At 39.5% G+C, this 27036-nt stretch overlaps 1 protein-coding gene across 2 annotated transcripts in view; it reads right to left on the bottom strand.

Annotated features, from left to right (window-relative positions):
• The window catches only part of SLC10A7 (solute carrier family 10 member 7), a 286343-nt gene that overhangs the window by 192180 nt on the left and 67127 nt on the right, over window positions 1–27036 (bottom strand). For both annotated transcript variants that reach the window (XM_006143458.3, XM_027769942.1), the window contains exon 5: window positions 5512–5550. In XM_006143458.3, the coding sequence (XP_006143520.1) occupies window positions 5512–5550 (39 nt within the window). The remainder of the gene's footprint in view (window positions 1–5511; window positions 5551–27036) is intronic.

The following is a 27036-nucleotide window of genomic DNA, read 5'->3' as shown; positions in this document are numbered from 1 at the left end:
CCATGGTCAACTACGTGGGAGTCCAGCGACATAGCCATTACACTAACTGCTGGTCCCTCTCTCTTTCTCTTTTTCAGGTGCATGTACACACTTATCCTCTTGCATAATAAAAGAAAAAATATCAAAAGAGAAGAATTATGTGAAATAAGACATTTCTTAATACTTCAAATGATTAGATTTAGAAAATAAGTAATGACATTGACACATCTTTTTAGATGATTTAAGTTTGCTTACAACTCTTTGCTACTGTTTCAGAAATTCTTACATTTATGTTGCCACGAATAACTCGAATGTTATATAACAGTTATTAGAAACTCAATTTGGCATGACCAAATTTGTCACTCATTGGAGTTTCCCTTTAAAACTAGGAGTTACCAAAAACAGTAAATTAGGCTGAAGAGCCCAGAAAAGTTTTACCTTTTCCTTTTAAACCCTAACCTACAGTTCTTGAAGATATGAAAACATTCAGTTCAGCCACCAAACTGAAAATGCTAAAGTTCTAGCAAATCATGTGATTTAAATTTACTTTCAGAATTTTTTTTAACACAGTTGAATCTTTTTTTTTTTAATTTTGGAGAGGTTTTTGCTATAGGGCACGTGCGCTCACCAGACAGACAGAGAGAGACAGAGAGACAGAAAGCAAGAAATCATCCCCCAGGGGGGATGGTCATGCCGCAATCCCTTCTCCTCCATTCTCCTCTCGGGATCTTGGGCATGCATGCACAAGCGACCAGCGTTAGTTTTAAGCCACCGGGTCCGGGATGCGAACCGCGGTCGACTACGTGGGAGTCCAGCAACATAGCCATTACGCTAACTGCTGGTTCCCAACACAGTTGAATCTTTTGAAAGTAAAGAATTTTCTATTGGATCTTTTAAGAAAATTGTTAATAACTCTTTTTAAAAAAACTTCTGTTGAGGAAAGATATGAGATATTGGAACTTAAAATACACAATTTTATATAAAAAATGTGCACAAATTTTGATAGTATTTTAGTTATTCAGTGTGCTTGGTTATCGAATTTTATTAAAACCTCATCAAGAAGGAAATCTCAAATCACTTATTATGCTCTACAATTATTGTAAACTGCACAATTTAAATGAGAGGAGGAGATAATGACATTAACTTCTTAACTTAAAGCAATCCTCTGTGACATGATTTTAAAATATTCTCTTGGTCTGAAATTTATGTAAATTGAATTCATCTATCATTAGTTATTACCAGTGTAGCTACATTAAAAAAAGACAACAGTTTTCTCTAACAATTAGTTCTGAAAAACACTGTTTTAATTAGACCTGGGACATTATTAAACTAGCTATAAATATGTACACTATTTTATTTGGTATACCCAGATGCCCAAAAATCAACAACAATGCCCTCAGAGTTCTTTCTTCAAAAAGTCTTCTAATGAATGCCTTTCATTCAAAGATTTAAGGTAATCAGAAATTACATATATTACATATAATATATACAATATATGCATCTTTTCGAGAAAAAAATGTATATAAAATGCACACACAGGGAATGGCCACTCATATTCAGAGAGGAATCGTGGAATCAGAATACTTTAGAGCTCACAGGATGTAGAGCTAACCTATTTATTTCTTCATTTTATAGATGTGCACAGTCAGAAACACACAGCATTCTAGGTTTTTACCTAGATCTAAATTTTAGCTTTATGCTAAACTAGAAGCATTTTACAAAGAGTACCCCCATTTAATCCTCACCACAACTCTATGGTTTAGGTCTTACCATTGTCCCACTGTACATACAGGGAAGTCATACAGTTAGACTGACAGTCAAATAAGACTCCAGACATGAAGATGCTCATTACTGCTGAAGACTTACTACCCTAAATTTTAAGGATAGGTGGATATTTCCCATTCACAAAGAGAATAACCAAATAACTGTGACGAATCCTGCCAATTAAGATTCTGTACTAAGATATTAGTGCGCAACTGGTGTTGGAATTCCAGAAATGTTGTTTAAAGAAAGGAGACTTGGGGGCAGTAGGACGTGTGGTGATTAAGGTACTGGGCTCCTACCTGGTCAATCACAGTTTGAGTCCTGGACCTAGAGGACAGCATTCTCTCTCTCTCTCCCCCTCCCTTCCCTCTCTCTTGTGAGCATGTGCGCCCTGTAGTAAATTGAAAAATAATAAAATTAAATAAATAATTCTTAAAAAAAAAAAAAAAGAATGAATGAAAGTAAGAAATCAGACTTAGGGATGGTCCTGCAGCATAGTGATTATGGGAGCCGAATTCCACATGGTTGACAGCATTTCAAATCCCAGCCCTAGAGGTTTGAAAAATACGCCAGCTGTGTGTGTGTGTGCATGACCAGCATCCCAACAGGATGGAGAAACGGAGAAGTTATTATAGCATGATCACACCACACTGGGGGTGCTTTCTCCCTTGCTGTCTCTCTGTCTCTCTCTGGAAAGAGCATGCACCCACTGACAATTTTTTAAAAAATTAAGAAGATTTAGCTCTTTCCTTCCTTCTTTCCTTCCTTCCTTCCTTCTCTCCTTCCTCCCTTCCTTCCTTCCTCCCTCTTTCTTCCTTCCTCCCTTCCTTCCTTCTTTCTTCCTTGCTTTCTTTTGGGGAGGTTTTTGCTATAGGGCACATGCACTCGCCAAAAAGACAGAGAGAGACAAAGAGACAGAAAGTGAGAAGTCACTCCCCAGGGAGGATGGCCACACCGCAATTCCTTCTCCTCCATTCTCCTCTTGGGATCTTGGGCACGCACGCACACATGCCTGGTGTGAGTTTAAGCCACCGGGTCCAGGACTTGAACCATGATCGAGTACATGAGAGTCCAGCGATGTAGCTATTACCCCATCTGCTGGTCCCAAAGACTTAGCTTTTAGAACATCTTTTGTCCTTTTTATTATTTTACCTTGCCATCCTGATGCTTTGGCTGGAGTTCCTGCAGCTATCTTGAACCATGAGGCAAACATGGAGGAGGCTATATGTGATGGACGGTAGAAGAGCAAAGACAGAAGTCTTGGCCCACGAGGAGACCATGAAGTCATTATACCACACTTGGGCAGTCTCCCTCCAGATTTCATATGACAGAAAAATAAACCCGTATCTTGTGTCAGTCTCTGTTACTTGGGTTTTCCTTTTAAATAAGCTGAGCTTAATTTTAACTGGCATAGTTCAGACTCACACGTATTTCATATCCCAGATTTGTCATAATTAGGATGAAAAAGGAAAGACACAAATAGAATTATTTCTCATAATACTGGAACAAAACATCCTAATTTTCATTCTCAAACCTGCTCTGGTAACTTTGGGAAAGAAAAGGGAAGGGGAAAATAGAATTTTTTTTTTCTAGAGGGCACATGTGCTTGCTAGAGAGAAACAGAGACAGAGAGAAGGAGAGAAAGTACCCCCAATGAGGTGTGGTCATGCCACAATCCCTTCTCCTCCATTTCTCCATCCACTTGGGATTTGCATGCGCACACATGTACCCAAGTGTATTTTCTAAGCTACCATGGCCAGGGTTTGAACTGTGGTCAACCATATGGGATCTGGCTCCCTTAACCACTAGGCTATGGGGCCAGTCCAGAAAACAGCACTTCTGCCCCTGCTGTTGCTCCTGCCATTTCCTCTTCTTTCTTCTCTCCTGAGGGAAGGAAGTCCTATCCACACCTGAAGGCCTGGCGTGGAGAAATTGCTTCAGTTAGACCATTAAATTCAGAGTGCATACTGCCTATGCTGGCTACAGGACTCACACATCTGCAGTCGCAGCTTCTTCTCCCTTTGTGAATGTTTACACCATATTGCTTTTCCTATGTGGCATCTCCACAACCTACTGGGACCCATCTTGTATTTCCTTGCACCCTCCACAGGACCTGGTAAACCACCTCTGTGTGGCAGGAGATCAATAAATACTTTTGATTGGTTAGCTGAACTGAAGTGAAGAAAGGGAAATAAAGCAGAAGAGGGGGAATGTGGAGTGAGAATACAAATCCTTTAGAAGCAGATGCACAATGAATAAACATCCTAAGTAAACCCTACACCAAGTTTTACTTCTCTAGACCATAGCTAACGATTAGGTCTGGTAGAACGAATTGTGGTAAGTTCATACAGTTAGTGCAAAGCTCAGGCTGGACTTTGGAAGATTGTTCTCCTGTGAAGAAACAGTGCATTTTGCTTTAGTTACTCAGAAAATTGACTTAGCTTTATTCTCTCAAGTAGCCAAGACATTTTAAAGAGAGACAGAGCCAACCTAGATAGAAGCCATGTTTGGATAGCAGTTGTGTATGATTACAGAAAATGACCTCCAGTGAGACCACATCTTACACAACTGTAACAACATACAGAATTATAATTGGACATGTGAGATAATGACGGAATAGTGCTGAATCAAAACTAAAGAGATGACTTTTGTTAAGTAGACTTCTTTAATTTTTTGCCAAAACCCAGTAATCAAACAACATTATGAAAAATACCACCACATTTATAAAACTAGGATATACTCCGAGCATCAATTTTGCTGGAGCTACCTCTTTAAAAGCTCTCTAAGGCTAGGGGACATTTAACAGTTGCGTATCACTATGTACTTAATAGAATACTCACTCTATGGCAATATGGTTAAAAACTTTAACTACCCTTAAATACAAAAGATAATAAATGATATAAAGAGCATTTGAAACAGAAGTAATTGATATTTTACCAAAATGCACAAACCAGGCTCATACCCTACTGATTCAATTCTCCACTTATAAATCATTGTAGTATGCATCTGCTCAGTACGTGGTACCCAGAAATACAACCTACAAATTGATTTCATAAACTTAACAACGTTTTAGCATATAAATAAAATATCACATTAATAGAAAACTTTGTTTAGCCCGCTTTCACAACACCAATCCAAGTCTTTCTTACATTATTCAAAAATAACAATTAGAAATGCTCCAGGGATGTGCTAAAACATTGGTTTTACTTATGAGAGTTAAATGACTTTTGACTCTCTTTACATACCATTTACAGTTCAAACTGCTAAGAAATATTACATTGTCTTGCAAATTACTCATGATAGCCTTAGTTCACACTGTTTTCGCAAAGATGTCTCAGCAGTATCCGAGACAGTCGCTTCTTTGACAGAATAAATGGCATGTCAACAAGAAAATGAGCATTCCTTTTCTGACCAGCTGGGTCATGTCTCCTTTCCAAAATCCTCAGTCCCATGACACAAAATAATAATAATCTAAAAGACCTCATTAAATGATCAATATATTGACATAATCTCTATAAGGAGACACATAGGGTTTTAATTGATTCTTTGAATCCAAGCTTCCAAAATATACTGTGAGACAATATATTGAATATATTGCTTTATTCATTAACCAATTTTCTTAAGTGTACGGATAATAGCACACAAGAAGACTTGAGAATGTAGATATGCAATTAAAAATTAAAAGAAGCCTGGCCTTCACTAAATCTTTCGTATGAACAACAGCACAGTAAAAAGTTAGAAGGGACAAGTGAAGCCATGTGTACTTACCAAAAAACTTCCAAAGGCTGAATTAAATATCGCAGCTGCCTACAGAGGAAATAAATGAGGGATAAGCTCTCACTGAAAGAAAATAGGAATCGGAATAGCAAGATTATCATTCCCCCCTTCCCCTACTAGCCCAACCCTTACAATATTGACTCTATAAAGCAAAGTTAGTCACTGCTTACAAAAATTGCCAGTGGCCTGTACTATAAAGCAAAGTTAGTCACTGCTTACAAAATTTGACAGTGGCCTGTGGTTTACTAAGACAGATGAGCCGCAGCTTAAGCATTCATAAATAACAGGTCTCCAAAGCAGGCAGGAAAGACTTGTCGTGAGATGCCTTGAACCTACATGACACGACCAGAAGAAGCATCACCCAGAGTACCTCAAAATCTGGTTGTTATTGATTTTGTTACTAGACTTAAAACAATCAGAGGTCGATTTATTTATCAAAAAAGAATTCATATTACTGGGAGGAGGAAAAACAGAATAGTAAAGAAAATATTAATTATTGCCCATCAGTGTGCATCGGTCCTACAACCACCAGGTGAGGTGGTTTCACCATTGGAAAACTGAACACTGTTGTAAAGACCAGGAAAGTTACTGTCATCCCGTGAACTCTAAGGTAGAAACAAGCAAGAAGAACTCCAATTTGGTGTTCAAAATTCAAAGACATATTTGCTTCGTGCTTACCTAAATATCCATGGAATACGTAGGAGATGTCATACAGCTCTTAACATTAAAAGTCATTAAATTCCATGAAGCCACACCAGATCGAAAGCATCTCACAGGACCCCAAAAGGAAGAAAAACTTGTATACCATCCAATGTGATGGGGAAAAAAAAAATAATAAGAGAGAGAAAGGAAAAAAAAAAAATCCTAACAGGCGAAAGGAGGGGCAGAGAAAACCCATTTACATCTTCTGCAGATCCAGAGCAGAATTAAATTAATCACCCTGGACAGTAGAGTCACACTGTAGTAATAAAAGGATGTCAGTTTAGTAAGTTTGAAGGAAGTCCAAAGCCAGGCGAAGAGCGGGAGCTGCAAATGCCTCTGCTCCAGAAGAGGATGCAATGAGAGTGAATGGGTAATGAGATCCTTGGCTCCAGAGAGCTTAGCGCTCCTATTCCAGTTCATAATTAATTCAAAGCTTGGATAATTTCATTAGATTTCTCCTTTGCTGGCCCTATCAATAAAAGATGGCACTGGACCACAGCTCCACCGTGGTGCTGACTACGGGCACAGGCGCAGACCAGGGGAACCTTTGCTTCCTGACAGCGACAACGGCATATGGTATTCCGTGTTGTATGGGGAGCAGTGGAAAAAAGAAAAAAAAGAAAAAGAAAAAGAAAAAGCAAACAGGGACGGCTAAATAAAACATTACAGATGACAACACATTGAACACCTCTTCCTGGAATTTTATGATGTGATTCCAGAACAAAAGTTCTATCTATGGAGAAAGATAGGTAAAAGGGTGAAAATAAACGAATTGTCAACAGGGAACACTGCCTTCCTCCTAAAGAAATAAACTTCCCCACGGATGAATTTCAGACCAAGGCCTGTGCGGTGCTTAAAACCCTCTTTTAAGTAAAGGCACAAGATCCCCTTTGAGCTCCTCTCTCTCCAACTCATCTCTTCCCGTGCCTTCTGCTAACCTTAGACTAGGGACCTGCACTTTTGCCTAAGATTTAAAGAAATAGGAAATCATTAGAAGTGACTCAACAAAGTACCGCCTCGACTCATGAGATCAAGTCACCATACTCCCACCCCCTTCCAGTTCGCTTTTTTAACCCAAATGCAAGCAATGTTATTTTACACGAATTGGCTGTTTCTGAGTCTTACAAGACGATGGGGAGGCTGGTGATGAAGCAGCTTGGGTACCCACTCACTCTTAGGTGTTTTCTGCCAGTGGTGATAGATTTCAACTCACTCAGCCTCCCCCACCTGCGCGGGGATCTCTGGTGATCTTTTGTGAAATGGCTGGTTAAGGATCCGGGAACACTGAAAAGTCCATGGGAAATCAGGCATACACCGAGGCTCTCCAGCTCGATAGCACTGGATGACTAAGCCAAGAGCTGGTCCATGCTGTCCTTGCAGCTTATGAGAGAAGATCATTTCCAGGGTTGCGAAGACTAATGATAACTATTTAGAGAGCATTTTATTCCTACACAGAAGGCATGCATGTCTTCCAACATAAACAGAGGAATTCCCATTTGTGATGAATTCACATCATGCGAAGGTCCTCTGTGAAGGGCTCTATCTATCTATTTATTTAGGAGAGATTTTTGCTATAGGGCGTGTGTGCTCACTAGAGAAACAGGGAGGAGATAGAAAGCAAGAAATCACCCCTCAGAGGGATGGCCACGCCACAAGCCCTTCTCCCCATTTTCCTCCTGGGATCTTGGGCCCACAGGCACATGCACCCAGCATGAGTTTGAAGCCCCCAGGTCCAGGACTCAAACTGCGATTGGCAATGTCCGTTGGGAGTCCAGCGACATAACCAGTGCACCATCTACTGGCCCCAATCCACGAAGAGCTCTACGTCTATCTCCTTCCCTGCTTCAAATGTTGTACTATGACAGCAATAAACTACTCAATATTTGCAATTCATCATGCACTTTCTCACCTCTGCTTCCTAGCCTGAAGTGTCCCTCTCCCCTCCTCTACCTTGGGAACTCTCATACACCTTAGTGACTTGTCCTGGGCATCATCCTTCTGGGAAGTTCTCAATTGCCTCCCACCCCTCTCCCGCTCGACCCACCTACTTTAGCGTGCACACACACACACACATCAGCACTTATGGGGGACTGAATGTCTCCATGCCAGCCACGAGAACACCCTGAGCCTACTTCTGCCGTGGCATACAGAGATGGCCTCTTCACCCCTGCTACCTGTGTATCCCTACTCTACTAGAAAGGGAGGGAGGGAGGGAGGGAGGAAAGAAGAAAGGGGGGAAGCTAGCTCAAAAAGCTCACCCTCAGCATGATGGTTAAGGTAGTTGGATCCCATATGATCAACTGAGGTTCAAGTCCCCAGACCCAGCAGCTTGAAAAACAGGGGGTGCATGTGCGTGCGTGCATTCCCAAAATCCCAAGAGGAGAATGAAGGAGAAGGGATTTTGATGTGGCTACCCCGCTGCAGTGTGATTTCCCACTTTCTTTTCTCTCTCTTTTACCCCCTCCATCCCCAAGGAACACAGAAGAAAGAAAGAAGGAAGGAAGGAAAGAAAGAAGGAAATGAATGAACAAATGATCCTAAGCCTCTACTGGTTTGTTAACTGAATAGCTAAAATAGCAGGATTCCCTGAAAGGTCCAAAATCACCTCTCCTACTAAATTACTTCACATGCTTAGCACAACCAAAGACTAACAGACACAGCAGACAGGAGCTGACACCTGGTACCGCAGCCAAGCAAGAATAATGCCAGGAGAGCTGGACTTCGGTCTTCCATCCAATATCAGCATCTCTCTTACAGCATTCTATTTTGCTTCTCTTGAAATGCCTGAACCTTCCTTTTATAATATAGTTGCATAAATACGTCTAATGTAAGGAATGTTTTTAAGCTGAATACTGCTATACAACAATAAAGTTAGTTAAGTAAAATCTAAAAGTACCAAGGAATACTTTGCAATCATTAAAAGAGGATGATCTGCAAACACTGATATGAGTGAAAGTAGGCCAATGCAGTTTAAAGGAAGGAGCAAAATAGCGTGTTGATTTCTGTTGTATAAATACACACATGCATACACATACACATGCAGAGAAAATGTATAAAAATAGACCACTTCTTCTGAAAGGAATCATAAAAACAATCTCTATCTATAGGTAAATGTGTTGAAAGTTATCAGATAGGGGTTATTTTTAACTTTTCATTTTCTTTGTCCTGTTTTTTTTTTTTTTTTTAATAATGGGTTCCCTTCCTATATTTCAACAAGGATTATCAGAACAGGGAGATAATGAATCATTTATTGTCTGCTTCATGAACCCCTTTGTGTTTAAAAATACAATAAATAGGGCCAGCAGGTGACATAGTGATTAAGGTGCTAGACTCCCACACGGCCAAATGCAGTTCAAATCCTGGACCTGGTGACTTGCTTTCTCACTTTCTCCCTCATTCTCTCTCTCTCTTTCTCTCTGTGTCTCTACAGCATGTAAATATTTTGTTTCAAAAACAAACCCCCCCTAAAAGACTATTTTGTTATATTAAAACTAACACAGTAACAGAGAATACAAACATTATGAACTAAAATCAAATGCAAGCTGCCAAAGAGAATGTGTTCTGAAAGTAGGACCCTTTAAATTAAACCACCAGAATATCTTGGATAGCTATGCATTTTCTTCATACTTGGGACAGTCCGCGGAGGTCCCAAGACAGCACTTGACTTGCTAATCCTCCTTTAATAGAAACAATTTCAAAACTCATCCCCCTCTGGAAAGCTTCATTACAACAAGAACTTTGTCTCTTTTGTTCAAAGTTGTATCCTTAGTGTCTACAACAGCACCTGGCTTATAGGCACCCTTAACAAATACTACTGAATCAAAAAATGAGTGAATGAAAAAATACTCATTGTGCTAACAGAATTTCCAGCATAGTAATGCATTAATTATTAACATATGAAAATAGTCTGCAAAATGTATACCTTAAGGTAACAAGTCTGATGGATAATTAAATCAATGAAAGCTGAAAAAAGTTCATATTGAGGTGTAGTTTTTAAAGACGGAATAGACCAGTTTCTTTTTTTTTTTTTTTATCTTTTTTTTTTGAGAGGTTTTTGCTATAGGGCACGTGCGCTCGCCAGACAGAGAGAGACATAGAGACAGAAAGCGAGAAATCACCCCCCGGGGGGATGGTCACGCCGCAATCCCTTCTCCTCCATTCTCCTCTTGGGATCTTGGGCATGCACGCACACACACCCGGCATGAGTTCTAAGCCACTGGGTTCAGGACGCAAACCGCGGTCAACTACATGGGAATCCAGCAACATAGCCATTACACTAACTGGTTCCCTAGACCAGTTTCTTTTATAGTATACATACTGAACTAATTCATTGCTTTTGGTATTCATCCAATTTTACCCAGCCTAAGTTATTTTACTAATGTGTCATTAAATATGGGGTTATCTGGTAAGTCATGACATATTTTCTATGCAAAAAATGTGTCATGACTTTTCCAACAACCCAATATTATACAGGGTACCTTTAATAAATTATTTTGGAAAATTGAGCAAGTTGAATAATGGGTTAATTTTTTTTATATCTACTTGAAATGATTTAAAATCAAAACATAAATTGATTTAGTTTTTTAATTGCCAGAGGGAGTATGTGCTTGCCAGAGAGAGGAAAGGGAGAGTGAGAGAGCATCCCCAATGGGGTATGATCAGGCCACAGCCCCTCCTCCACCTCTCCCACTTTTTGGGGACTGGGCACACACACACACGTGCACTGGTATGTTTTTCAAGTCGCTGGGGCCAGGACTCGAACTGTGGTTGACCACGTGGGATTCAGCCCCTTTAACCACTAGGCCATGCATCCAGCTCAAAAGGTAAATTAAAATTAAAAAAAGAAAAGAAAAGAAAAGAAAAGAGCAGTTAGAACAAGCTTTCCCATTGCTGAAAGGCTCTAAGCAGGATGAAGTTCACCTGAACCCTACAACTTCTCCTAACTGCCATGAGCTGAGTGGGGCCCATGCTCTGGAGCTCCATAAATATGCCCAGTCCCTTTCTAAAATGCACTTCGAGTATATGAACGCTGCAGAGTCCTACCCAACTGTCCTCTTCAGACATTGTATCAGAACTTTTCATGATGCTGGTCAAATACCCATCTTCCTCCTGCCCTTATGGTCTACTAAATAAAAACATGAAGTCCCTTACTTACATATGAGTAGAAATGATTATTGAAAATTAAGTTATGAAACTTCATACTTTGGCTGGTGAGTATCCTGATTTCTAGTCAAAGTGTGCATGTGTACTCAAAATTCCAAGAAGAGAATAAAGGAGAAGGGACCGTGGCATGGCCATTCCCCCCCAGGGGTGATTTCTCACTTTCCCTCTTTTCCTCTCCCTCTGTCTCTGGCTCTGGCTCTGGCTCTGGCTCTGGCTCTGGCTCTGGCTCTGGCTCTGGCTCTGGCTCTGGCTCTGGCTCTGGCTCTGGCTCTGGCTCTGGCTCTGGCTCTGGCTCTGGCTCTGGCTCTGGCTCTGGCTCTGGCTCTGGCTCTGGCTCTGGCTAGCACACATGCAAAAAGAATGAGGGAGGCATTGCACAGAAAGACACTCTAATATCATTGAGCCACAGAACAAATGCCAACAGCCTCTATCTCCAGGCATTTTGGTCTATGGGAAAGTAAGTCCGGCTTATTTGAGCTACTTTTAATCTAATTTTCTATTACCCTGAAGACTATATCTAACGGATACAATCATGTTCCCAAACAAGGTAAAATATAATAAAGGACTAATCAGCCTTTGAATAAATCAAAAAGAGTTTCCTCTGAGACATAACTTTGAACAAGTATATTAAGTTTTATTTGGAACCATCTCTTATTCCCATTGCATATGACTTCACAGTAAAATAATGAAAATGAACTATTGGTCACATATAGTTTAAGCCAAATCACTTTACCCTGGAAAAGTTCTTCAACTGCGTGGGTCTTTATCAGGGCAGTCTGAGTCACAGGAAGGTGAGCCAGCCTTGGTATTCATTCCCTTTCTAAGCACAGGTGCTGTTCAGAATGCACATAAAGGGACCAGCAGATGGTGTAATGGTTATGTGATTGGACTTCCAAATAATCAACTGTTGTTCGAGTCCTGGACCCAGCAACTTAAAACTCATGCTGGGCATGTGTGTGTGTGTGCATGCCTAAAATCCTGAAAAGAGATTGGAAGAGAAGGGATTGCAGCATGGCCATCCCCCCTGGGGGGTGATTTCTCATTGTCTGTCTGTCTTTGTCTCTCTGGTAAGTGCATACGCCCTATAGCAAAAACCTCTTTCTAAAAGAAAAAAAAAAAAAAAAAAAAAAGCACATAAAGACTACAACTTCAGAGACTGAATTGCAATCCTAGGTCTTCAATTGAATATGGAAACACAAAATTCTTTGGGGGCCAACCCCATAGCACAGAGGGTCAAACTCTGTGCATAGGGAGCTGGATCTCTCAGAGCCAATCACCTAGTGGCTTTAAAAACATGGCGGGCATGGGACCAGCAGTTAGCGTAATGACTATGTCGCTGGACTCCCACATAGTCAACCACTGTTTGAGTCCTGGACCTGGTGGCTTAAAACTCACGCAGGGCGCGTGTGTGTGCATGCCCAAGATCCCAGGAGGAGAATGGAGGAGAACTGATTTCGGCATGGCCATCCCCCCCTGGAGGCTGATGTCTGGCTTTCTGTCTCTCTGTCTGTCTGGTGAGCGCATGCGCCCTTTAGCAAAAACCTCTCTAAAAAAAAAAAAAAAAAAAAAAAAAAAAAAACATGGCAGGCACATCAGTGTGAGTGCCCCAAATCCTGACAGGAGAGAGAAATGGATGAAGGATTGTGGCATGACCCTGCTCGCTCGCTCGCTCTCTTTCTCTCTCCTTCTCTCTAGTGAGCACACACAAATCTTTCTGGCAAAACAAACAAACAAAAACCTTTCTTTTTACTTGTAAGGTATTTTGTAAAGTGCTGTACAAAGGCAAAAAAAAAAAATAAGAAACATTTATTTTGATTGTTTTCTTTTTTTTAAGAGGTTTTTTGCCTTAGGGTGCACATGCTTGCCAAAGAGAGAGAGACAGAGACAGAGACAGTGAGAGGCAAAGTGAGAAATCATGCCCTGGGTGGATAGCCATGTCACAATCGCTTCTCCTCCATTCTCTTCCTGGGATCTTGGGCACGCATGCACACACACACCCAATGGGATTTTCAAACCACTGGATCCGGCACTTGAACTACAATTGGCCAAATGGGAGTCCAGTGATGTAACCCCTACACCATCTGCTGGCCCCACATTCTACTTTTTTTCAAACTTAATTATAATTGGTTTTCTCATAAGCAACTTAGTTGCTAGTTTTAGTAGTGATTACAAAATTACCACTATTCTCACTCCACAAATCTCATAATAAGTAAAAATCATACTTGTCAATGTCACACTTAAGTATTATTGAACCATACCACAGAAAAATAAATACATAGGATATCAATTACAACACGAGTTTATACACCATGCTTAACATTAAAAGAAGGGTACTTGACATTTGATTCCATTTCTGTATGTTGCTGTATTTTTAAAGCATCAATCACACCAAAGAATTGTAGAATACAGTTTGAAACCATTATTTCTTCCCAAGAAAGTAGTCTAAATGAGGACAACAGTACTGCTACAAGGCATTTGCCAATTTTTAGAAAAGTTAATTTTAGAACATTAAAATTTATCTTCATGGGCCAGCAGGTAACATGGTAGTTGAGGCGCTGGACTCCCACATGGCCAATCGTGGTTCAAGTCCTGGACCTGGGCTTTCTATCTCACTTTCCCTCTCTCTCTCTCTCTCTCTCTCTCTCTCTCATGAGCACATGTACCCTACAGCAAACATAAATAATAATCATTAATGAAATAAATAAATACTTTTTAAAAATCTATCCCCTTAGTGACCACTTTAATTCTTTTTTTTTTTGGAGAGGTTTTTACTATAGGGCGCGTGTGCTCGCCAGACAGACAGAGAGACAGAGAGACAGAAAGCGAGAAATCACCCCCCAGGGGGGGTGGCCACACCGAAATCCCTTCTCCTCCATTCTCCTCTCAGGATCTTGGGCACGCATGCACACGCACCCAGCGTGAGTTTTAAGCCACCGGGTCCGGGACGCGAACCGCGGTCGACTACGTGGGAGTCCAGCGACATAGCCATTACGCTAACTGCTGGTCCCACCACTTTAATTCTTTGTTTTAAATATATTACAGGTAGGGTCAATTCTGTGGCCTAGTGGTTAAGAAAGTCAGATCTCGCATGGCCAACCAGGGTCTGAATCTCACCCCAGCATATTGAAAAACATGGCAGCCGTGTTTGTGAGCATGCGTAAAATCCTGAGAGGATGGGAAGATGGAGAGAAGGATAGAGGCTGACCCCACCCCAACTAACGAGTGTTTCCCTCCCTCACCGACTCTGGTCTCTCTCTGGCAAGTGCACATGTCTGGTTCATAAACAACAACAATGTCAGGTAGCCAACCCTGATGGCATAGCAGTAACACAAAGCTCCCTGATGCTGAGGCCAAGTGGGAAGGTCCCAGGTTCGCATTCCGAGGTCTCCCCAACCCCCACATACACACACACACACACACACACACACACACGATGTGCATGCACGTGTTTGTGATCTCGGCTTACACTGGGGCAGTATTGTGGCATGAAGACCCTGTTTAGGCCCTGTTTACCTGTCTCTCTGTCTCACATCTCCTCTCCCTCTCTCTCTCTCTCTCTCTCTCTCTCTCTCTGTCTTTCTCTCTCTCTCTCTCTGATTCTTTTTCCCTCTCATGGAAGAAAAACTACAGTTTTAAAAAATTGTTGTAAGAATTATTTAATTTTGGGACCAGCAGTTGGTATAATGGCTACATTGCTGGACTCCCATGTAGTCGACCAGGATTTGAGTCCGGGACCCAGTGGCTTAAACTTCTTGCTGGATGCATGAGTGTGCGTGCGTGCCGAAGATCCCAAGAGGAGAATGGAGAAGGGACTGCGGCGTGGCCGTCCTCCCTAAAGGGTGAGGTGTTTTCCCCCTTTCTGTCTCTCTGTCTCTCTCTTTCTGGCAAGCCCTATAGCAAAAAAAAAAAAAAAAATTGTTTAATTTTATTTACCATTATTATTTTTTAATTTGACTAGAGAGAGAGAAAGTGAGAAAGCAAGCTACCATGTCCAGAACTAGAACTACAGTTGGCCACATGGGAGTTCAGCGCCTTAACCCCCATACCACCTGCCAGCCCCAAACTTAAAAAATAAAAAAATAAATAAATAAATAAAAGTATAAGAATTCACAGAAGTTTTTATATGCATATATTTATATATCTCCAAGTTAAAAATCCATTTTCGACATCCAGCTGTTTTTCCAGAAGGAGCTACATTTTTTGCTCATTTCTACGGGTCCATTTCTTGATACCAGTGGGGGGGAAAAAGAAATTATTTAAGATCCTTCATCTGCAAGTGATTGTTGGGGCAGGGACTGCCGCTCTTCTTGTTTGGAACTATTCATCTCAATGCAAGCCAGTGGGGAAAAAAAATAATAAAATATATTCAAGTGACTGTTTCTGGGGTGCTAAATTGAATCAGGTGTCCTCTCCTCTTAAGAAAATTAAGTTGCTTTTGTGCAAGAGTGTTTTAATGAGAACGGGGCCGGCCGACAGTGATAAATGGCAACGACGCCGGAGAGAGCACACAAGCAGGACAATGTGTGCGTGGCACCGGCTTGCAGCCTATTTTTCACTGACTATTCTGAATGACTTCGCTGTTTCTTAAGGGGCCTATTAATCTCAAATTTAGTTATTACACAACGTTTATTTGAACATATATTCTGCGGATGATGACAGTTAATAAAGGAAGTCTTTCACAAGCTGTATTTTTACATATTGTTCCAACTACAGCTCCTAGTTATTTGATGGTATTGATGAAATAACCTACACTGTGCTGAGGGTTTTTTTTTTGGGGGGGGGGCGGAGGAAGGCACATATATTCAGATTCTTTTCTAAGCACATGGGGACTCTTAAATAACCGTTAAAATGCATACTCAAAAAATCCTAGTACCAAATGGAAAAAAAAATGAAAGGACATCTTAACTGGTCCACAAAAATCGTTCAATGTGCAAACAGAGCCTTCTAAGACAAACTAGACACCTTTTAACACTTTTAAAAGCTTCGTGCATAATATGCAGTGGTGCTTGCATACCAATCTGCATTTTCACAACATGCACGGAATGGGAGAGGGAGGGCAAAATCAATTTTCTTGAGGTGCAAAAAGAATCGAGTAACGTTCTTTGATTTTCATCTCGATAGGCTTTTGTGATACAATACCATGCACTTAAAGTAGTGTGAGTCTGTATTTTTTGTCTCGAATGCTAAGAAGCTTGAAGAAAATGGTTTCAACGTGTTCCTGAAGACATATATTTCAACCTAAGTAAGTCCAACAATTCAGATCTTGGTTCTGGTTCTGGGAGAAATTTGTCATGTCAAGTGTTACTAGGTCAAAATTTTAAAATCTGCCTTACAGTAGAGATGAATATAGACTTAATCAAACACTTTTGATTTCATTCTCCTGAAACTGGTCTTCAAAGGTGTTCAATTTTAACCAAAGTAGAATTTGCAAGTAGAAAGGGCCATAGATACTGCAACGATCTCTCTAGAAATAAAAAAACAGAACTCCAGGGAGGCAAAGGATCATCTTAGGGTCAGACTGGATAGAAGTGGAGCCAGGAGGACTCATTCCAGACACTCCCACAGAGAACCCATTCCAGACACTCCCTTGCTATTATACCCACACTGCCGGCTTCATTTATTATATTTTTTGAAGAATTATTAATTTAGGTTTATTTATCATTATTACTATTAATTTGCTATAGGGCATGAGTGCTCACCAAGGGGAGAGAGAGAGAGAGACACGGAAAGTGAGAAAGCAAGCCACTAGATCTAGAACTTGAATGGTGGTTGGCCATGTGGGAGTCCAGCCTTAACCACACAGCACTTATTGGCCCTTAGTCACTATTTTTTTTTTTTTTTTTGGTAGTTTTTTCTTTATAGGGTGCATGTGCTCGCCAGACAGACAGAGAGGGTGCATGTGCTCGCCAGACAGACAGAGAGAGACAGAGAGACAGAAAGCAAGAAATCACACGCCGCAATCCCTTCTCCTCCATTCCCCTCTTGGGATCTTGGGCATGCACGCACACGCGCCCGGCGTGAGTTTTAAGCCACTGGGTCCGGGACGCGAACCACGGTCGACTACGTGGGAGTCCAGTGACATAGCCATTACGCTAACTGTTGGTTCCCTTACTTACTATTTTTGACAGCCATTTGTAAATATATTAGAAAAAAGGCATATGCTGAAACACTAAAAATGGCCATGTAAAACTAATGTGGTTATGGATTTTTTTCTTTGTTCTTTTCCTTGATTTTCAATGTTTTATTTATTAGGAAAAAAATACAATAAATTTTAAGTGAAGGATATAAAGCTCGCTTAGAATTTTAGAGGCATTCTCTTTAATCTTTAGGCAAATCTTGAATGATACTGTGCATACATTAGGTGATCACTCAATACCTAACAAAAATGGATGAAAAATGGAATGAATTGTGGATATTCCCAAGAAGAGACTACTTAGTCTTCTTTGCTATATTCACACCTATTACTCAGAGGAAAAAACTGTAGACTCAGAATATCAACTCTTTTTAACGTCAAAGTGAGAGAGAGGATGTTCCTCCAGTGGGAGGAGGTGGTCATACAGCAATCCCCATTCCTTCATTCCTTCTTCCTGTCACGATCTTGGGCATGTGCACACACATGTCTGGTGTGTTTCTCAAGTTGTATGTGTGTTAGAGGAGGAGAGAGGAGAGGGGATTCAAGTTGTGGTTGGCCATGTGGTATCCAGCTCTCTCCACACAGCGCTTAATTGTTGCACTACTGGGTCAGTCCCAGAATACCGACTCTTAAATTAAAATGTGTAGTATTTATTTATTAATAGTTTATTAAGCACTTGTAAATAAGATTAAATGAATAAAACATATTTAAATTGCTACACACTATTTGACTTTATATATATCATTTTCAACTGTCAGAGGGCATGAATACTCACCAGAGAGGGAGAAAGCACCACCCAATGGGGCATGGTCACACTGCAAACCCTTCCCCTCCATTTCTCCATCCTGTCAGGATTTGGGGCACACATGCACTTGTGCCCAGCATAGTTATTTTGTTGGTTTGTCTGTTTTTCAAGCCGTGAGGACCAGGATTCTTTCTACACATTTGGCCATGTGGGATCTGGTTCCCTTAACAACCAGGCCATGGGACTGACTCAACTCAACATGTTTTTTAAAATGCCAAATTCTCAACATTCCTGAAGTTTGATTATTCTTAATCTGCTAGATTTCTTATTTTTCCCCAAAAAAGAATAAAACAATTACTCATTTATTCTAATTACTCTTTTATTTAACATAAATGTATTAAATGGGCAAGTTCTTAAAATGGGTACTCAGAATACAAAAATAAATACCACAGAATACCAGCTGACAATTTAGGAGTAGAAGACAGACTTCATGATTTTTAGATATAAGATCAATGAAATCAAAGGCTATGAAAGCATAGAAGTTAAGTACTACAATTTCTTTTAAAATGGACTTTTTCAATATCTTCTAGTGATATACAACAAGCCCTTCTCTGATCAATTAATGGAAGCTCTATTTAAGGCCAACACATGAACTAAGCCTGCAGCACACCAAGGGAGAAACTGGCCAAGAATTCCCCTAACGCCTTGTTTAGAAGGGCATCCACAAAACCTAAGTGACAATCTATGTCAAAGCATCTAACGTTTCTTACAAATTTCAGACTCTAGCAACCTAACTCTGTTATTTCTGCTCTTTTCCATCCATTAGGTCTGGGAATCTCAGAGATTCTTAAGAGGGCAACAGATCAATCCCTCAGCAATAACTCTCTCATCAGCTTCTCATTAGCAATAAAATAGCTTTCCTACCATCTTCTGGGAAATATCTTACCATAGAAGCACAGAACTGCATTGGACTTCTTCAGTCATCTAATCAAGGCACTTTTCCTCAAAAAGAACGACTCCAAAATCACTAACAAATGACTCCTGCCTATCTGATTCTCCTGGTCTTCAGGAACGAAGACTGCACAATCTCTTTAAGAGTTTTAGATTTAAAAATCTATGTTTCACATCACATTTTTTGCTAGTAAGTTCTGCCCTTTTCTGGATTAACCTACACTTGGGATCATTTTTTCATCCTACGTGCCCTGAGAAAATATAAAAAGAGTGTGTTATTGCCTTACAAGTAGCGTGCTGGTAAATGTTTAACGACTGGCCCCCAGGATGAGGGGAAGAATACCAGTTGGTGCTGTTTGGTGATTTTCATGGTGTGAATGCTCCCACCATGGCCAGTTTCTAGCTGCAAATATGTCATTGAATGGTGACATGGGAAAGGTGGCATAATTGCCAAGACACAAGAGATTAGAAAAAGAAGTGCAAATTAAACACAATAAACATAGGGAGGAAATAACGGAGATACGAGCAGAAACTAATGATACAAATAATGGGAAAACAGTAAAGAAAATCTGTAAAATCAAAAGGTCATTCTTTGAGGAAAGAAAAAGCAATAAATTGATTTACTTCTAGGAACAAGGATTGGTGATTTTCTTTTTCCTGTAAAGGGTTGCTGTTCTCTTTTAATTCAACTGTCCTAACACCAACTAAGAGTATTGCAATACAGTTCTCTTTTTTATCTAATTTTATTCTGAGAGATTTTTACTATGGGGCATGTATGCTCACTGGAAAGATAAGAGAGAGAAAATGAGAAATCACTCCCCCCTCAAGGGGAATGGCCATGCTACAATCCCTTCTCCTCTCAGGATTTTGGGCATGCACACACATGCACCCAGCATGAGTTCCAGGCTGCCAAGTCTGGAACTCAAACAGCTGTTGGCCACATGGGGGTCTAGTCCCTTAACCACTATTGCACCCACTGGCCCCAGTAATACAGTTCTAATACTAACAACCCAGAGTTAGTCTCAAACATCACAGGTTCAAGGCTCAGTCCTCCACAAGACTGCTTTTACTTAAGATAGCGTCTGCACTTGAGGAATACTCAGACTACCCATAATTCTGACCAACTGACTGCAAATTCAAGGGTTTCCATAATCCCCTTAGGTTCACTAATTCACTAGGATAACTCACAGAACTCACTGGAAGTGCTATAGTTATGGTTTTATTATAAGCGGTACACACAGGGTAAAATCTGGAGGGACCGCAGAGCTGCCATGTTCTCTCCCACTGGAGACAGAGAAAAGGAATGTAGTTACCAACCAGGAAATAACATTGAGCTTTGGTGTTCAGAGTTTTGAACTGGAATTTTGTCATGTAAATCGACAGATATAGGACAAATTCAATCTCCAGCCCCCTCCACTCCCTGTAAGTCAGGTGACTAAAAGTTCTAACCATTTTTTTGTTAAGTTTTTATTCCATTTGTTCCACGAGAGAGACACAGACAGCGTTACTGCATCTCCAGCAGGGTTCTGGTGCCATAATCCACCTCTAGACTCAGCCAGTCCTGGATCAAGGGCAGATAAAGGGCACATGAGAACCCAGGGCTCACCATGGGGTCTCTGGATGTGAACAGGCAACCTTCCCACATGGGTCTGCCTTAGAGAACACGGGATTCCACTGCTGCACAACAGTCCAACTCTCTGAGAGTTCCAACCTGCTAATTACATGCTTGGTCTTCCTGGTGACCAGTCCTCATTCTGAAGCTATCTAGAGTCCTACAAAGAGTCATCTCATTAGCATTTAAAGACTCTCCTCTCACTCAGGAAATTCCAGAGGTATTTGAAGCTCTGTGCAAAGAACCTGGGACTAAGCCCAGACATACCCTTTTTTTAAAAAGGTTTTTGCCATAGGGCACATACATTCCCAAGAGACAGAGAGACAGTGAACAGGAAAGTGAGAAATTACTCCCAGGGGGATTGCTACACAAAATTCTTTCTCCTCCAGTCTTCTCTTAGGATTTTGAGCATGCATGCACACAGGCCCAGCATGAGTTTCAAGTTGCCAGATCCAGGAATCAAGGTGCAGTTGCCCGTGTGGGAGTCCAGTGCTTCAACCACTATGCCAGCTGCTGGACCCAACATATTTGTTTTGATAATACAGCCACATAGTAAATATTTTAGGCTGTGGCCCATATAGTCACAAATGTTCAACTCTATTATTGTACAAGTAATGCAAAGGCAACCATAAGTTATGTATAAACTCATGAGCGTGGCTGGTTTCCAAGAAAACAATCTGTGGATGCTAAAAGTTCATTTTTACTCCATCTTAACAAGTCATAAAATTTTATTCTTCTTTTAACTCTTCCTCAACATTAAAAAACATGTAAAAATTATTCTAACCTCACATACCATACAAAAACATATAGCAAGACTGATCCAACCTACAAGCCATAGTGTGCCCATCCCTGCTGTGAGGGAAAAAAAAAAGAGAAGACAGAAATTACCAACACTGAGAACAAAAGAGGGGATGTCCAAAATCCTTACGATATTGGAAAGATGAGAATGTTGTGAACATTGTGCCCCAAAATTTGACAATTTAGACAAAATGGATAAACTACTTAAAGGACACAAACCACCCAATGTTCTCTCAAGAACAGATGACCTTAAATACCCTCATTCTATGTAAAAGACATTAAATGTGTGATTAAAAACTTTCCCTAAAGAAATCTTCAGGACAAAATGGTGTCACTGGTAAAGTCTGTCAAACATGTAAAGAAATAATATGAGTTCTGTGAAAACTCACCAGAAAATGCATGAGGAAGACCAATTTGCCAGATCACATCATGAGACCAGCACTACCCTGTTACCAAAGCCAGATTAAAACATTTTTAAAAAAACAAATAAAACTTTGATAAAATCATCCTGAGGCACATAGATAGACCCAAAAACTCCTCACAAAATGTCAACTACTGAACTTGGCAATATATAAAAAGGATAATACATCATGACCAAGCAGGATTATTCCAGGAATGCAAAGTTGGTTTAAGATTTGAAAATCAATCAAGGCAATTCACCAGATCAATGCATTAAAAAAGAAAAAAAAATCATATGATGATTTTAATAGATGCAGAAAAAGTATTCAACACATATTCATAATAAAAACTCAGAAAACTAGAACTGATCAAAATTTCCTCCACCTGATAAAGGGCATCTTTATCAAAAACCAAACAGTTAACATCATACTTGATGGCAAAGATTGAATGTTTCTAAAATCAGGAACAAAGTAAAAATGTCTACTCTCACTCTTCATACCCAACCCTGATCTTATTAAAAACGAAATAAAATGGAGACCAGACTGAAAATTCCCCAAGTAAACCAAGCCAATGAGGCCATGAAAGAGACTTGAATTGAGGCTGCTTTGCAAACTTAAGCAAAAGTTAATTGGGCTATTTCTTATAAATGCTCTGATAATCAGAAATGAAACTTTTGCCTTTCAAAAATGGTAAAGAAAAAAATAAATAAAATAACTTTATTGGCCAATCCTCTGCTATCTAGGAATCCCTATGGCTACAGTAGCAATCATTGTAAAGGTTAAACAACTCTGCTTAGAAGTCTTTTCTTTCTTTCTTTTCTTTTTTTTCTTTTTTTTTTTTTTTTTTTTTTAAGAGAGGGATTTTTGTTATAAGATGCAGAACTTGCCAGAGAGACAGAGAGAGAGAGAAAAAAACAAAGGAATCACTACCTGGAAGGACGGTCACACCAAAATCCTTTCTTTTCCATTCTCCTCTCAGGATTTTGGGCATGCATACTCATGGCCTGGCATGTGTTCAAGCCTCCGGATCCAGAACTTAAACCATGGTCTACAATGTGAGAATCCAACACCTTAACCACTATGCCACTTGCTGGCCCCCCAGAAGTCTTCATTGATATAAGCATTCTATAACAATATGTTTCTGGACTTCTGAACATTTTACATATTGAAATCTCCCAGATCATAAGCTAGAGAAGGGATCTTCAAAAAGTTCATGGAGAAGGGACCAGCCATTAGCGTAATGGCTATGTCGCTGGACTCCCACGTAGTCGACCGTGGTTTGAGTCCTGGACCCAGTGGCTTAAACTCACACCAGGCATGTGTGTGTGCATGCCCAAGATCCTGAGAGGAGAATGGAGGAGAAGGGATTGCGACATGGCCACCCCACTGGGGGGTGATTTCTCGCTTTCTGTCTCTCTGTCTCTCTCTCTCTTTCTGGCAAGCACACGTACCCTATAGCAAAAACCTCTCCAAAAAAGAAAGAAAGAAAGAAAGAAAGAGAGGAAGAAAGAAAGAGTTCATGGAAAAGATGTACTAAAAAAAAAAAAACTATGCATGCATTTTTCTAATTCTTTTAATCACTAAGTAAACTCATAGTTTAATTCCATTTTTCCATACAGTTTTAAGGTACTTCTAATTTACCGTTTATGCAACAAATAAGCTTAAATTTCTCTTTTCTAACCCATTTGGATTTTTATTTTGACAGCCTGAAAGTCCTCCCCATGCTTTTCCCAAGAATTAGGAAGTAGTTATTTCTGAGTTTTCAAGAGAAAAATGACAAAATAGGCTTATTTTCATAATCTACAGTTTCATTTTTTTCAACATAAAGATGAAATATATTTTTCAGTAATTACTACCAAAAGTTGGTTCTAAGTTAATCGACTCTCATCTTTCTACTGTATCATTTACATTTGTTACATTTATTGTCTTTATCGTTGAATAATGTGGATACTCTCTTTTGTCTTCCATTCTAGTTACTCCAGTTTTTATAGTGGCACACCAGCTTGCATAAAGAAGAGGAAATAAACATAGTTTAGAGAGAAAAACAACATATATAGCAATTATTTTTATGTCCTATAAAAAGCATAGCTGAGGTTAAAAAAGAACTTCCAAAGTGCCATATTCAGTAGAATGCAATTTAAATTTTCTGTAACCACTAGAGTAATCCAGAGGCATATTAGAAAAACGTCTTCCCAATTTTCTAATTTTAAAACATATGGGCCAATCTTCAAGAAGTTCACAAAAAAAAAAATCTGTATTATTCCAATTTTTATTTGCACCTAAATAAGCTGGTACTTTGATTTCATTTTTTCCCACAGACTTTTTGAAGTCCCCTTGGATAAGCATTAGACAACAGCCCAGGGTGGGAAAGGACTGCTCAAGATCACACGATGTCTTGACAGGGACTGAGTCAGGGTTATGAGGAAGAGTCCCCAAACGCTCCTCCTTCTCTAAGCCATCCATCTTTATTTGTCCCTGATACACTATGTAGATCAGATTTATATCACTATCAAAAACACACAGCATGGAAACTGTGTAGACACACTGAAAAGTAAAACACTAGTCAGCAAGCAATGAAGCACTAAATCGACTTCAAATTTTTATTAAGGTTATCCTTCTGTTAGTGATTGAAGGTATATTAGCTTAGTGGGCCATGCAATAGCTGTAGCACCACAACTAATGGACTGCCAAGAGATGATTTAATAAAGAGGCCCAGCTGAACAACGGTGTGTAAGTAACTCTGACAACCTGAGGCTTTTCTTCTGGTCAAACGTTTTATATCTGTAAGTGACTTTCTCTTAAAAAAATTACCGGAGAGGATACTCTCAGAAGGTTTCACTGTAATAACCGTAGCCCAAGCATTCTTATATAAGTTCAGATTCTCCAAGATCTTAAGATATGATTTAAAAAAAAAAAAAAAAAAACCGTAAAGGTCTTGTCCCTCGATCCTTCTACAGGAACCATTTATAACAAGGTTAGAGATCTAGTTAAACAACTCATTCAGCAACTGCAACGTGTATTTCTGTTGGTCGAAATAAAAAAAAAAAAAATAGAGCAACTTCGTAAATGTTGCTCCCTAGCTTTTACTTTAAAATATAAGCAATGGAAATTTGAAATAAACATGTTTATTAAATACTCATTTCTATAGAATTAGTATGTGGTTCCCTCATATTTATAAAATAGACCCACTTGCATAAAGAGGAAACAAAAATTGTTTAGGAAGAAAAATAACAAGTGAGCCAAAGTTTTAAAAATTATAATGCATGTGATTGATGGGCATTCAGGACAAAGGTAATTCCATTGCTCTTTATAACCTTGCTAGAAATGTGATAAGCATCAATAAGTTTAAAATGTTCAAATACACCCCTTGACAAGCAGTTTTACTTCTAAAAATTTATCTAAGAAAACAATGTGGACTAAGAAAAGATTTACGTAAAAGGATCTTCAGCATATATTTATTTATTTATTTATTTTGCAAGGTTTTTTTTTTTTTTTTTCTTGCTATAGGGTGTGTGTGCTTCCCAGAGAGACAGAAAGTGAGAAATCACCCCCTAGGGAGAATGGCCATGCCATGTGGCAATCCCTTCTCCTCATTTTCCTCTCAGAATTTTGGGCACACATGCACACGTGACCTTCATGAGTTTCAAGCCACCAGGTCCAAACTCGAACCATGCCTGACCATGTGGTAGACCAGTAACTTAACCACTATATCATCTGCTGGTCCCAAGCATACTATTATTTTTTTAAGAATTATTTTATTTAACTTTATTTATTTATTTGTTTGTTTTAATCTGGCCAGAGAGGGACAGAGTGAGAGCAAGAACAGGAAAGAGAGAGAGAAAGAAAGGGAAAGTGAGAAAGCAAGCCACCAGGTCCGGAACTTGAACTGCAGTCGACCACGTGGGAGCCCAGTGCCCTTAACCACCATGCCATCTGCTGGCTCCATACCATTATTTTTTAATAGCATACAAAGTTGGAAAAAAACAAGAAATAAAATGATCAGCATACAATCATACATGAAAATAATAAACAGTCCGTAAAAAGAATGCAGTAAAACATGATGGAAAGATGGAAAGATGTTCACAATATATTGTTAAGTGGAAAAAGACGATTACAAAGCAGTATGAATTGTGTGACCTTATTTTATTAACCTTAGGTGCAGCTTAAAAGGTTTGGAAAGATACACATAAAAATATTAATATGGTTATCTGACCTGTGGGATTTTGGTATTTCTGTTCTGTTTATCTGTATTTTCTAGATTATCCACTAGAAATACATAAAGCTTTCATAGTAAAAAAAAAAAAGTCATTAAACAATATAATATAAAATTTTATTACACAGTAATTGTGGCATAGTGTATGTCACTGGGAGGTATCACAATGCAAGTGCTTTCAGGACAGTGAATTAATAGTAAGCCTCTCCCTTGATGGTAAAAATTATATTTTTGTAATAATGTGAACCTAACCCAAAAGCAAAAAAAGCCATTTCATTGGGAATAACAGTAATTTTATGTTATTAGAAGAAGCACCCATGGCAGTCATTATCAAAGTAGTCATTTCTGGGGAAAATAAATTGCAAATAAATGAAGACATTTATGTGGGATGATTTTAGGTCGTGAGCAAAATGGATGTGGATTTAACTACATAACACTCAGCATACTAGGTCAAAATAGAGTATGTATTTCTTTTGAAATAGAATTTATTATTTATTCCTTTAAAAAAAAAAAGCATTTTCTTTACTCTTCACCACCAGAGATAAAGTTGAAGAACTCTCTTCCAGATCTCAAGCTCAGATTCATGACTCTTTGTTAAAGGTGCTCAGTTTTTCTTATGAAAGAGTTTTCCATCTCAATTTTCACCAGAAAAATTTCCACCAAGAGCAGCATTTTAAAAGGCTTTGAATTTTATTTTTTTGAGAGAGAGATTTTGTTATAGGGTGTGTGCACTCACCGGAAAGAGTCAGAGAGACAGAAAGTGAAAAATCATCCCCCATGTGGTATGGCCACTCTTTAATC

The sequence above is a fragment of the Tupaia chinensis genome, unplaced genomic scaffold (genome assembly GCF_000334495.1).
Source record: "Tupaia chinensis unplaced genomic scaffold, TupChi_1.0 Scaffold000098_3, whole genome shotgun sequence".
NCBI lineage: Eukaryota > Metazoa > Chordata > Mammalia > Scandentia > Tupaiidae > Tupaia > Tupaia belangeri.
This window is presented reverse-complemented; position numbering and strand designations above follow the sequence as displayed.